The sequence below is a fragment of the Lonchura striata genome, chromosome 8 (genome assembly GCF_050655825.1).
Source record: "Lonchura striata isolate lonStrDom1 chromosome 8, ASM5065582v1, whole genome shotgun sequence".
Classification (NCBI taxonomy): Eukaryota; Metazoa; Chordata; class Aves; order Passeriformes; family Estrildidae; genus Lonchura; species Lonchura striata.
In genome coordinates this window covers 23,752,176-23,765,629 of record NC_140710.1, presented here as the reverse complement: position 1 = coordinate 23,765,629, position 13,454 = coordinate 23,752,176, and the positions used below count along the sequence as shown (strand labels likewise).

At 44.9% G+C, this 13,454-nt stretch overlaps 1 protein-coding gene and 1 long non-coding RNA gene across 8 annotated transcripts in view; one reads left to right on the top strand and one right to left on the bottom strand.

Annotated features, from left to right (window-relative positions):
- Positions 1-91: 91 nt before the first annotated feature.
- On the top strand, positions 92-11,394 carry LOC146766779 (uncharacterized). Its single transcript, XR_014956954.1, has 2 exons — positions 92-641; positions 1,266-11,394. It is a non-coding gene; the product is annotated as an uncharacterized LOC146766779 (long non-coding RNA).
- NPL (N-acetylneuraminate pyruvate lyase) overlaps positions 2,686-13,454 on the bottom strand; it is a 27,668-nt gene continuing 16,899 nt past the window's right edge. For 3 of the 7 annotated variants that reach the window (XM_085585995.1, XM_085585996.1, XM_085585997.1), the window contains 11 exons: positions 11,484-11,552; positions 9,853-9,926; positions 9,416-9,503; positions 8,199-8,256; positions 8,040-8,115; positions 7,000-7,092; positions 6,548-6,756; positions 6,313-6,359; positions 5,439-5,523; positions 5,066-5,105; positions 3,029-3,538 (listed from right to left, as the gene is read on the bottom strand). In XM_085585995.1, coding sequence (XP_085442121.1) covers positions 3,387-3,538; positions 5,066-5,105; positions 5,439-5,523; positions 6,313-6,359; positions 6,548-6,756; positions 7,000-7,092; positions 8,040-8,115; positions 8,199-8,256; positions 9,416-9,503; positions 9,853-9,926; positions 11,484-11,552 — 991 coding nt within the window. In that variant the 3' untranslated portion in view covers positions 3,029-3,386. Of the gene's footprint in view, positions 3,539-4,804; positions 4,933-5,065; positions 5,106-5,438; positions 5,524-6,312; positions 6,360-6,547; positions 6,757-6,999; positions 7,093-8,039; positions 8,116-8,198; positions 8,257-9,415; positions 9,504-9,852; positions 9,927-11,483; positions 11,553-11,669; positions 11,792-13,454 lie in introns of those variants that run through there. The other 4 variants (XM_077785498.2, XM_085586000.1, XM_085585998.1 and 1 more) reach the window with 4 other exon arrangements.

Genomic DNA, 13,454 nt, shown 5'->3' with positions numbered 1-13,454 from the left:
AGCCGGGGAGAGCCGGGCGGAGCCGGGCGGAGGCAAAGGGAGCCGGGGAGGGCCGGGCGGAGCCAAAGGGAACCGGGGAGGGCCGGGCGGAGCCGGGCGGAGCCAAAGGGAGCCGGGGAGGGCCGGGGGGAGCCAAAGGGAGCCGGGGGGAGCCAAAGGGAGCCAGGGGGAGCCAAAGGGAGCCGGGGAGGGCCGGGCGGAGCCGGGCGCGCTCCCTGCGCCCGCCCCCCAGCGCCCCTCCGCCGGGCTCTTCCCTGAACCATCTTCTTCTTAGCTTACTGCTGAATAGAGTGTGTTACTCAAGCGGTCAAAATGATTCAATTTAAACAATCATTCTTTTTCAGTGTTGTCGGTCTTTCTGAGAGACTTCTTTGGAGATGAATGTTTAATACACTGGAATGAGTGAAATAAAACAGCTCAGAGGCATAACTGATTTCAGGGAGTTATGCAGGAAACCATCCTTTAGGGGTATTTGGGATCACGATGTTGGTGTGACTGGTGTGATACTGAAGTTAGGATGTAGAGAAGAAGAGGGGTCAAAAAGTCTCCACTTGCACTTCCAGCTCACTCCGGAGCAGATCAGCACGGATCTGAGAAGTGATTTCATGTATCGTCTGGAGCAGGACCAGGAATTGCAGAGGGTAAGTGTGTGTCCTGTGACCTGTCATCCTTGTGCTGGGCTCTTGATTTTCCAGAAGGGCTTGAATGTAACACAGAGTGTACAAGGCTGGATTTCAGCACAAATAAACACAATGCGTTTTCAGAAGTGCTGGATGTTCCACTGGGATGGATGTGGGGGTGAGGAAAAAGTACAAACTATGACCTGTTCTTTGTCAGTTTTTCCGTTGGGTAAGGGAAAAGTGTAGAAAAGTGAGGCAAAGTATAGATGTGCAGCAGAACAGGCTGATTTTTGGAGATTTTGGAAGTGCCCTGTGTGGGTCTCAGATTCAGTCAAAGAGAGAAACTGAGAGTTTCTATCCAGGCAGAAGCCTGGGAAAGAGTTGGAGAAGAATGTAAATAATTCTTTATGTCTCTTGTTGTTCACATTGTTTATAGTTCAGTTCTATCACTGTTCATCAAGCACTCTGCACCAATGGTGTGCATTGTTTCCACTTCAGGACCAATGCATTGGTCCTCACGAAGCTCTGTATAAAAGAGTGGTGTCTTTTGAATAAACCGGAGTTTTACTTTCAGCACCCTTCTGAGTCAGTCTTTTTATTCCCGTCCTGCCTTGACAGCGACAGCTCTGGACTTTTTTTTTCCAGATCCAAGAAGAAAGAGAGGCTTTACCTCAGAAGAATTTTGAAAGTGAAATTCTGGACGCAATCCAATCCATCACAATTCTGTTGTTGTCATCCGTGGTGCCACTGGTTGTGGCAAAACCACTCAAGTGCCCCAGTACATCCCGGATCTCTCCTCCCTCATTCCAGCCACCCTGCAATCATTGTTTTCATGAGGAGCAATCACGGCATGGGACCCCTCATGTTTCAGCCACAGGGATCATCAGCATCAGGTTCAGCACAGAACACAACAAAGTGCACCTTTCAATTTGACATCAGGTGACTTGCTCTGGTGAGACCCCACCTGCAGAGCTGCCTGCAGTTGTGTGGCCCCAACATCAGGACACGGAGCTGCTGAATCGCCCCAAACTGGGCCAAGAGACACTTCCGAGCCAAAGTGTAAAACGTGGGCATTTGCTTTACTCAGCGCGCCGGGATCACTCCTCCTAACGGCGCGTACCCAGGCACATGGCACATTACAATATATGGTTATACTATGCATATTCATTGTTTTCCTTGGAAAAGGTGTGGTTTTGCAAACTATCTCTTAGAATTACTGTCATTAGCACACACGCGGCGCAGGCGCAGTGCACCCTGCTGCCTGCACTGAGGAAGGCTCCGCATCCTCCTCGGTGCTCCTGTGGTGAAGGCTGGACGTCTTCCTCGCCCTGCCCTTTTCACCTGTCTCCTCTAGGCATGGGCAGCCTCTTGTTAGCTGCTTCAGCGATTTCCTCACTGGTTTTAGCAAGCTTTGTCCTTCACTTTATGCAAGTTTTGACCCCTGTTTCTTGCCAAATTTCATTCTGTGTATTTAGCTTGGGGCTTAATATTTGCTAGCTTCTATACTGGCTATGATATAGCTCATTCTTGCCCAAGTATGCCTAGGCACAATGCTTTTAACCCTTTCAGGAGCGAGTCCAGAGAAAGCCTTGAGGATGCTCCATAGGCTGGAGCCCCTCTGCTCTGGAGACAAGGCTGGGAGAGCTGGGGGTGTTCAGCTTGGAGAAAAGAAGGCTCAAGTGAGACCTCAGAGCCCCTTCCAGTGCCTAAAAGGGCTCCAGGAGAGCTGGAGAGGGACTTGGAACAAGGCCTGACATGACAGGACAAGGGGGAAATGGCTTCCCACTGCCAGAGGGCAGAGTTAGATGGAATATTAGGAAGAAGTTCTTCCTTGTAAGGGTGGTGAGGCCCTGGCACAGGGTGCCCAGAGAAGCTGTGGCTGCTCCTGGCATGTCCAAGAACAGGTTGGATGAGGCTTGGAGCAACCTGGGACAGTGCAAGGTGTCCCTGCCCATGGCAAGAGATGGAATGGGATGATTTTAAGGTCCCTTCCATCCCAAACCATTCTAGGTTTCTATGATTCTATGCCTTCCTAACTTGAATGACAGCATTCTGCACTGCCACATGGAGGTACACAGCTCAATTGTGGCTTTATTTCTGTCCTAAGGAAAAATAAAGGGGAGAAATACCTGCTTATTAGTGATCCAAAGCCTGCTGTCACAAAAGGGATTCCTTTTTTTAGTTTGCCTTAAGGTTTATAAACACAGAGATCAGACAGAAGCAGGATTTTACATGCACAGACAATCTGATGAACAGATACCAGCCTGAGCAACCTGACAGTGTCATACTGTTGTTTAAACCCACAATGTAGTGTCCTCATGGAGAGGACAAAACACCATCCACCTGAGAGGGGGTAGAGACAGATTTTCCTCATTTCTATGCAAAAGTCATCAGCTCTCTCCTCCAACTGTGAAAAGTTTGCTATTTTTTTATTAAACAATCCCAGTCAATCCTGGAAGGTGCAGAGCTCCAGGGGAGCAGTGTAAAATGTCAGGCCACATGTGCCCCAGTAAAGCCAGCCCTAAGAGGAAGGAGCTTGGGCACATCACCAGTTCCCTGAAAGAAATCCTGCCCATCATGTGGGGGATGCGTCATATGGCAGAGAATCCCATATACCAGAGAAAAGAAACCTCCAGATCAACATGGAAGTGTACAAACAGCACTTGAGGATGTGGCTTAGTGGTGGACTCAGGAATGTCAAGTTATTGGTTGGACCTGATGATCCTGGAGGTCTTTCTCAACTGTAATGATTCCATGACTCCATGATCAGTCACCATTAGGCCACACAATGCTGTCCAGCTTGGCTTTGGCCTTGATGACGAACTCACTGGAAGCATCAACAAGTGGAAGCCGTGGAGGTCCCATGGGAATGCCAGAAACAGAAGTCATTAGAGCTTTAGTCTGTGCAACACCAAAACCTGGGCAGACAAAAGCAAAATCAGGACATTTGCAGACCACTTTCCTTAAGGCAGCCTCAATATAGGTGTCCGAAAGAGCAGCAGTACAGATTTTCTGCGTAATCCAGTATCAACCAGGCTTCAAGCACTTCTTGGAAGTGAGAACAGGGTAATTTAAAAGAGGTAACTGTGCTTGCAGACAGGAATGACACTGCAGTAAAAATGACACCTACTTACTATATTTATTCAAATATAAGCATCCCCTGATGCAGACTCACAGAATTCACATCACGACTGGGTTGGAAGAGACCTTCAAGATCATTGAAGGGGTCTCCATACCCCAACACCTCAACTAAACCCTGGCACTGAGTGCCACATCCAGTCTTTTTTTAAACACATCCAGGGATGGTGACTCCATGACCTCCCTGGGCAGACCATTCTAGAACTTTATGACTTTCAATGAAAAACATTTTCCTAATATCCAACCTGTATTTCCCTTGATGCAGCTTGAGACTGTGTCCTCTGGTTCTGTCAGTGCTGCCTGGAGAAAGAGACCAACCCCACCTGACCACAGCCACCTTTCAGGGAGTTGTAGACAGTGATAAGGTCACCTCTGGGTCTCCTTTTCTCCAGGTCCCAAGCTCCCTCAGCCATTCCTCACAGGGCTTTGTGTTCCCAGCATGTTCCAAGACTCAAACATAGCCAAGCCTTGGGAATACCAACATCCTGCTCTCTGTCCATAGCTCACGATTTCTTACATATCTTTGGGTATTTAGTATTTGCCTCTGCATCTATAAGGCTAAAAAATAATGCAATTCCTCTGACTTTGAACCTAAGAAATACAACCAGGTTCTAAAGCTTGGCAAGATTCATCAGGGCTTGCATATGTACAGCAAACCCACAGTAACAGTTCTCTTCATTAAATGTCTGATATAATTTAATGTAAACATCTCCTGTCTGTTTCAGTCCCCCTAGACCACTCTGTTGGTTTTAATTGCTTTTTATACTTAAACTTGATATTGTTTCTAGTAATCATTCAATTTTAAAATGTTTTGGCCTCGTACAGCCTTCAACAAAATTTCTGTTTAATTACAGCAAGGCTATTCTTCTACTTGGGCACCACCATTTCAGAAAAAATATTTTAGAAATAAAGCTGGAAATGAGCTTCTGGAGATGGAAGAAAAAAACAACAACAACAAAAAAAACCAACCCACAGAAAGAGTCAGGATAAGAATAAGGGTAAATCATAGTCACAGCTTTAAACCTCTGAGATTTCACAGCAGAAGGAAGGAAGGGAGAGTGGAATCTGTCAGGGATGCTTGGTCAGCTCCCTTTGTTGAGCTCCCAACTGCTACTAAATTGGGAAACAGCAGATGCAACAGTTTTTCACTGCAAAATCTTTCAGGAAGGAAGTTCTAAGAGTAAAGCAACATGAGAGTTTGAGAAGCAGAAAGTTTGCACTTTTAGACACAGTGAGGGTGAGAAGCAGAAAGTCTGCACTTTTAGACACAGTGAGGGAAACAGGCATTGTTTACCTAGTTTACTTACCCAGTTTGATGACAAAGTTGAGAAATTCCCCAGTGAGAAACTAGAAAAGACCAACAGTAATTTATTAATACCCTCAAATTTAGAGGTGTAAAAGCATCTAAAGCTACTACATTTATATCTTATATCATTGCTCACCTGCATGGATGAGATTAGAGTTGAAGGGTAAGTGGTTAAAAGGTCTTGGTTAAAAGGCAGTGAGGAATGGTGAAAAAAGTGAAGAGGCATGAATAACAAAAAGGGGAGCTGGAGATGAAAGAATTTTTCTTTAATAAAGCTGTCTCAGTATGGATGAGAGAAACACATGGAGAACAGCCACAATAAAGCTCAAAGAGAAAGAAGGTTGCTCCCAGGGAGGCCTGGGAAGATGCTGTACCTGATACTGCTGTGCCAAGGCAAAGTCTGGCTTTGCAAAGGCTTGCAACATCAGATTGGTTTGTCGGCCCAAATAGTTGTATGTACTGTCAAAAAAACCAAACCAAAAATAGAACTGGTAAATGCAAAGAAGGAACTTAAAACTAGTGAAACAAAAGAAGTAACCACAGGCTTTTGCTGTTGACATTGTCATTATTAGGAGAGAAATTAATGGAATTTATGTGGGGTGCAATCTAATGTCAAGCATCTGAAGTATGCCAAGCTCCATAGAAGAATTAAGAGAGCCAATTTCTCTTCCCAGTTCTTTCCAAACGGAACTGCTTTCCAAAGCTAAAAATAAAAATACATCATCAGGCAATAAGGAAAGTCAACCACTTAATTTTCCAGTTGCTTGTTCATTTAATGGACTGCCTAGATGAGAACACAGGTATCACACTGTAATTCATCTCATCAGCCTGATATGAGGGGCAGAGGTTAAATTAGAAATTAAATTCAGCACAGTCCTTTTCTTCACAGACTGCTCATGTGAACTAACAATTTTAACCTCTGGGATTTGGTTCCTTACCCAATGCAGATAGAAGTGATTACATACTTTAAAAGTTGCCATGAGGATAAAAAGTACATTGAAACCTTGGGTCAGCTTAGAACCCACAGCAATGATCACCCAAAGGAACATAATCTGAGATCCTGGGTTACATGATTGCCCCACCACTAGGACTGGGGCTAGATTGTGTGTCTGTTTGCCTCTGTACATCCCTATCCTGCAAAATCCTCCATTGTTGTGACTGAATACAGTCAAGGAAATACTACGCAGATAGTGGAAGATTAAACAGCACAGTGTATGTGTGAGGGGAAGGAGTCCAAGCCATACTGACCTTCCAACTGCTCCACTTGCCCCTAGTGCCAGTGCACCCAACAGTTGCTAGTTTGGGGTTGAGGGAGAAAAAGAAAAGTAAAAAAACTTTACTTCATGTAATAAAATAAAGGAGAAAAAGGGGTGGTGGGAGGGAGCAGCAAAACTGCCTCATACTGAATGTCTGGGGTTACTTCTTCCCCAAGGCTGAAGCAAGAGTACCTTAGAAGAAATTACTTTTAAGAGAAGCTTCTTACCTCATCCACCCCATAAAGGAATTCAAACTCCCCTGTTTCATTCTTGTGTATGCACTGTGCCAGGTCCAAGAGGTCTGTGTCACTGAACTTCACACCCTGGAAGGTGGGGATCTGTGCTTTTATCCCATCCAGCAACTCTTCCACACGAACTGTGCAGAATAGCAGTCTCATATGAGGGAACACAGGCCTATTCTGGGACAGCTCCCTGTCTTGTCCCCAAGAGAAAGACTTCATATTTTACAAACTGTTCACTTTCAGCCTAAGTCCAGTAAACTATATAGTTCTAAAACAACAAGTAAGACAACAAAGAGTAAGACTCTTTTACCAGATCAGAAAAAGTTTAGGAATAAACTGGCAACAAAACATTTAAGACTCAATATAAACCCATGCATTCAGAAACCTATAACCTGCTTTCCAGAGCAAATAATCAAAGATCTGTCCTCTGTACTTACTCTTCACACCTGTCAGAGGAGGAATGTGATAATAATAAAATGGCACCTCAGGGGCTTCAGATGCAACCTTCTGTAAGAAAGCAACCAGCTCATCTAGAAGGAAACCAGCAGGGATCCCGTAAGAGAAGGAGACCATCCATAGGGAGACACAGTTCAGAATCACAGCATGGGGGTTGTGGAGAGGCCTCAGCTTGTGCATACACACAGCGAGTCATACAAAACCCTTCACATGTCATAAAACATAAAATGTGACATAAATCAGGGAAGACCTTAAGAAAGGTAAATACATATTTCCTTTAAACCAAACCAGTTTCAGTAGCTCCTATTCATTCTCTTACATGTGTAACTCAGGCATGCTCTCACATGTGCCAGACCTGTGTGCCAGGTGGCCTCAGCAGGATCACTTGTGTGCAAGAGAGGACGAGGGATCAAGTGCACGTTCACCTCCCTGGGGTATGGTGCTTTCATATGAACACTTTCATTCAGAAATTATTCAGATAACTTTTAATATTTCTTTTACAAACCTCCATTTCATGTGGTTCTTTTATGTTACTGTCAGGATCTTAAGGACAAAATACTCCGTTTGTAAGTTTTGAGGTAATCTTAGACAGACAGAACCAAACCTGATCACCCCAGTAACAAGGGCCACACCTGTGTATCAGCAGTTGCTCAACTTGATCAGTGCCCAGCAAGGACCACCATGGAATCAGCTGCTTCCTCGTGTGGCCCACATCAAACATGAACACCAAACTATCTATTTAGAACACAGACTAGTTAACTAGATTATTCTTTCCAAAAGCAATTCTTCTTCTTCCAAAAGGCTAACAAAATACATCCCAAAAGACATCCTTCCCATTTCTTACCAGGACAATTCTGCTCTCATCTTTAAAAAATGCTTCTTGCAGGTTTTGCTTTTCCATTACAGATGTGCAAACATTATCAACAGAATATTTTCCAAAGAAAGTACATGACACTCATCTTTTATCTATGACTAATGTTGGGAGGGCAATAAAAAGGCCTCAGCAATCACATCTACTCACCTTTGTTTGTAGGTTTGAAGAAGAAGGGGGCTATGACAGCAATGCCATCAGCACCCATGGCTGCTGCGTGTCTTGCCTATGAAAGACAGAGTGGAAAGTATCTGAGGGTACATCTGCTGCTATTTATCACACACAGAGTGAAAAATATCATATACACACCAGCTCTTGGCACTCTGGCAGATTCAGTGCTCCCACATGAATGATTACATGGTCCAATCTGCACAAAAAAACCAAAAACAGACTCAGAAGATTTTTGTGAAGTTTCAGTGATGGTGAACTACCAGGCTGCCAAAATTACTTGCTTCAGCCCAGACAGCCACAGAAGGAGAACCTACAAAAAGCTTTGAGCCTGGGTTGTCCTGATGACCAGAAACATGGAGAAAATGCTGACAGTGACAAGTGGTGGTGGAAGAAAGAAACCACATTTGTAAACATGAATCACATGTTTACATCCTTTACATCCAACTTCTTGTTGTCGTACTTGCAAGGCTGTCAGAAGGGATGAATCTTAACATTTTATTAGCAAACTGAAATTAAGACATAAAGGATTTAAGGAGAGGCTGGGAAGTGTAAAGGAAATAAAATTATCTTAACTTTCTAAACCTATTTGTCTGCAAATCTACCAGAAGAGTTCAACCTCACAGCACCACGTTTGACAGCTTGTCTGCTGCTGCAAAGGGAATCCTCCATGCTACAGTCCATCAACCCCACTGCTGTTTTTCTCCTTTATATCCATAGGAGACATGAATATAAAGGCTATGGATCTGAAGGCCATGATCCTTCACACTAGTTTATTTCTCATCATTATCCTTCTCCCCCAAAACCCCTCCTGCTCTGCACATCCTCTGACCCAGCATTCAAGAGAAAGGCGGCAGTGAGGGATACAAGGCTGTGACTAGTACAAAAAAGGAAGAATGAAGCTGAAATTGGATACACAGCTGCAGATTCAGATTGAATTCTTTCTTCTCTTATCAATTTTGTACTTTTAGGGAAGCAGTTAAGCACTTCACACCTCAGCTTCAGTCACATCAAATAATGTAATATATTAAAAGGTTCAGAAATGCACTTTATTTGCATTTCTTCTCAAGATGAAGCAAAGAGGACAGCCCTTCTTTTCCAAGCCCTTTCTCATCCCCACGTCTCAGTGTACCAAAGAGAAGGACTCTCACAAGTTCTCTGAGCAGCAGGAACACACCTGCAGGAACACACACTGCTAAGTGGCAGTGGCAAAAACATACTTTTGTGATAAAGGAGCTGGGGAACAAACCCCAGCAACACAATACTAAAAAAAAAAAAAGCATCAGCACATTTTGTTTTGCAATCAGGCATTATTATAACATAAAATCTGGAACCCCCATTCCCTCTCAGTTACTTACTTGTCTTTTCCCTGGCACATCCATTCTTCTGCCAACAGCTTCCTCTCCTGGATGCTAAGGGATAGGCCTTCTCCTGTTGTGCCATTCACTGTTGCAATGCAACAAAACACAACACTCTGGCTGAGGCCTCACTTACACACGTTGGTTTCACTGAAGACAAGAACTAATATTTTTGAGTTGGGAAAGAATCATTCAGATCAGCCTTCTCTGTCAACACAACATTATCTATTCATCTCTGAGAACATCACCTTATGAAGGCACCTTATTTTATCCCCCACAGAAATGGGGTGTGGGCAAAACCAGATGCCTGCAGTGTCTCCACTGGTGAATATAAATGGCCAGGGTGACCCCACATCCACATTCCCTCCCACTGCAGCTCCCATCAGGCAAGATTCCCATCCAGGTAAAAGGGCTGTAACACAGTTGCTGTCACTTACCAAAAATGTTCTTGACATTCTGCTCATTTACCAGATAATCCACGTACTGACGAATCACTGAGAGGTTAATTTTTCTGCAATAAAAGGAACCACAGCAGCCATTAAGTCCCCACCCACAGTTATTTTAAACTTAGTGATTAAGAAAGAAACAAAAAAACCCCATTTATTTTGAAGCCTTGAATTTGCACACACACTTGACATCTATTTAACCTCTGAGGGTAGCACCTCAGCCTTGAATTCTCTCTTGCAGTTTCTCTTCCTCCTGACAAGTAGTTTGCTGTTCCAAACTTTTATTGGGAATTGCTGCAGGCTTGTCACAGCAAAGAACTTTTTTGGGAGATGTGAGAGAACAGAAGACATTAAAACCTTCTCCTCTTTTTGAGGAATCCTCTTGAGAGCACAAAAGTTATTAGTGCAAGTGCTGGCAAATGGTTAAACTGCAGGCTGGTTATAACTGCTGGATACAGAGAGGGAAACAGCATCTGCTGGATGTGACTTTGACCTCTCTCTCTGATTAAAGAGTGAGGAGAGCATCAGAATTCCCTGGCAAGAGGGGAAAGAGAATTCTTGGGTTATCTTCCGTGCAAGACAAACTTATTTTGTTTACTAGTGTATAATATTTCACTGTTGTTTTCATTTGTCAAAAATACAGAGTAAACCTATGGTCTGGAAGTCAATTCTAATGCCTTGATAGGTTTTACACAACATTCAAAATTCCACAGATGCCCTCTCAGAACACATCTGACAAGGACCATGCAGTCTAGGCAGAGGGATCAGGTCACTCTCTAAATACCATGTTGCAAAAAATTTGAGTCATAATTAAAAAAAAAAAAATCAGAAACAGGTTCCCTTTAAAGCAACAATCAAAGCAGTGAGTGCAATAGAATGAGTTCCCTGCCTGGGATGGAGCCTTATTTTTCAGCATTTAAAGTGAAGTTCACTTTTGGAGATCTGTACTAGCAAATCTCCACTGTCTCTCTCAAAAGCATGTACAGATTCTGACACACCCCCCACAAGAGCTCAGATTTCCCCACTGACTCCAAACAGCTTGGTCTTGCAACACCAAAGTGCAGTGAGGAAGCTTCTGTTTGCCATGCCTGCTCTGAAGAAAGCTGAATTTCAAGTTTCAATTCGATGTTATTTTTAAAACTGTGCTGTCCTTGCAGTATTTTCTTCAAGTTTAGACTAATTCCATGCACTCATACACACGACTGCATGCATGACTTAGCTAAGACAGAGAGAAGTCTAAAAGGCCTTCGGATTCTGACAATTATTTTCTAGCTCTCGAGAGCTCTTTGTAATTTTCCTTAACAAATGTGAAAACACTGCAATGCTCTACAAATGTAACTGTACTATGATTTAATTTGCACCTACAAAGCAACAGAAAAGGAGATATGAGACTGATCCAAACTCTCCAAACCCAGAGCCACAGTACTTGCTGAACACAGAAGGAAGCAGAGACAGGGGAATCTCACTCTGGGACCAATTTAGTAGTTCCCCCAATCCCATCAGAGATTGATTAAAAAAAAAAAAAAAAAAAAAGCAAGAAAGCAAGCAGATCAGTTCCAAATAAGAAAGAAGGAGAATAGGGGTGGAAGGAAACAATAATCAGTGCAACTTTGACAGCTCACCCGTCCGGAGTCATTGGAGTGATGGTAGCAGCTACAAGACCCTTTAACTTCTTTCGGGGTGCCATCGAGCTGTTTGGAAAAAAGGTATAAAGGGGATTGCCGTTCCTGTTGAAGCGCTCCTGTAGAAGGCTGCAACCCCCGCGGCTGTGCAGGGAGGTCCTGCAGAGCCCCGGGCCGACCCCTCACCTCGGCCGGCCAACGCCGACAGCGCCGCGGCGCTGCGGAGCGGCCGGGGGCGGGCACGGCGGCACGGCCAGGGCACGGCACGGCCAGGGCACAGCCCGCCCCGCTCGGCCCGCCCTGTCCTCGCCCAGCCCAGCCCAGCCCGCCCTCCTCGGCAGCGTCCCCGTGTCCAGCCCATCGCCGCCCAGCCCATCCTCTGCCTGCCCCGCATGGCCCCTCAGCGCAGCCGCGACCCCCCGTGCGGGGGATGTGCAGGAGATAAGGATGGTTTGCGGTATCCGTAATTATCTGCAAACTTCCAGATAAAAATAAATAAATGAACCTTTAAATATTAATAAATAACAAGATGGAGACAAGCAAAATCTTGGAATGATTTGGGTTGGAAGGGACCTTAAAAGGTCACCCAGTGCCACCCACAGCCATGGGCAGGGACACTTTCCACTATCCCAGCTTGCTCCAAGCCCTGTCCAACCTGGCCTTGGACACTTCCAGGGATGGGGCAGCCACAGCTTCTCTGGGCACCCTGTGCCAGGGCCTCCCAACCCTTACATGGAGAAACCTCTTCCAAATGCCTCGCCTAATATCCTGACAGCCCTGCTGAGGTGCTGGAAGCACTCCAATGACAGCGCAGTGTCCCTGCTCTGGGACACGCAGATGGATCCATGTCCCTGTGTGAGAAAGGCAAATGGAGCTCAGGCTTTCTGCTCCTTGCATGCAGCCCAGCGTGGGGTTTTACGAGATGTGTCCATTGTGGAGTGTGGGCTCCATGGCACTCATGCACAGCACAATCCTCCCCATCCCACCAGAATTGTAGCTGGGCCAGGAATCAAATCTGCTCCCAGCAGATCTGACCAGCAGACTACTAGCATTCCTTAAGACAAGGTACTGCCCTGAACAGATTCATAGCAATAAACTTCCAAAAAAATATTTTTTTAAATTGTCCTCAGTGTGCACTTTCAGATCTTCCATTAGAATGTGTTCTGAGAGCACCCAGTGCCTCCAGAGAGAACAATCCCCTGTTGTGTGATTCAGGAGCACATTTTCCATGTATTCACATAATAACCTCAGGAGTTTGGGGCTGTGGTATTCCTCCTCCACCTCAAAATATGCTCACTGTGGGCTGTTTGCATGCAGAGATCACTCTCTGGGTCTTCGCCTTATTAAAAGCTTCTTACAAAGCACATATGCTCCCCTTTTCTTACAGGGTCCTCTTGTTCTTCCAGAAATCCCCTTTCTCTACACTCTTCCATTCCCACAGGTAATTTCTCTTTCTCTAGACTCAGTAATTCCAGCTCTTGCAACCTCTTCCACCTCCCCAAAGCACCAGTGTATTTCTGGAAGTTCACAGACAATCCAGTGCTCTATAGAGCTATTTAGAGGAAGTCCTCAAGACCTGAGTATTTTAATGCAGTTTTACTGCTACTTCATGGTGGTGACTGCACAGGAGAGAAGATTTACAGTAGCCTGGAGAGGTTTAGAGCTATTTAGAACCCTGTGGGAGCCATAGTGGCATAAAAAGGTTTTAGAGCTGTTTTGAGCTCCTCAGAGGAATTTTCAAGCCACCTCGAGGAATAAAAATTTTAGAGGCATTTTAGATGCATTTAAAGACATATTAGTGCTGCTTACAGCAACAGAGAGCAGCTTTAGATCAGTTTAGGGGAGCTCCAAGGTGCCGAGAAGAGGTTTAGAAGAGCTAAAGGAGTTTGGTGCTTTACAAGAGTTCTGGCACATTCTCACGCCTCTGAGAACACAGAGGGGTTAAAAGCAGAGTTCCCAGGAGAACTCACT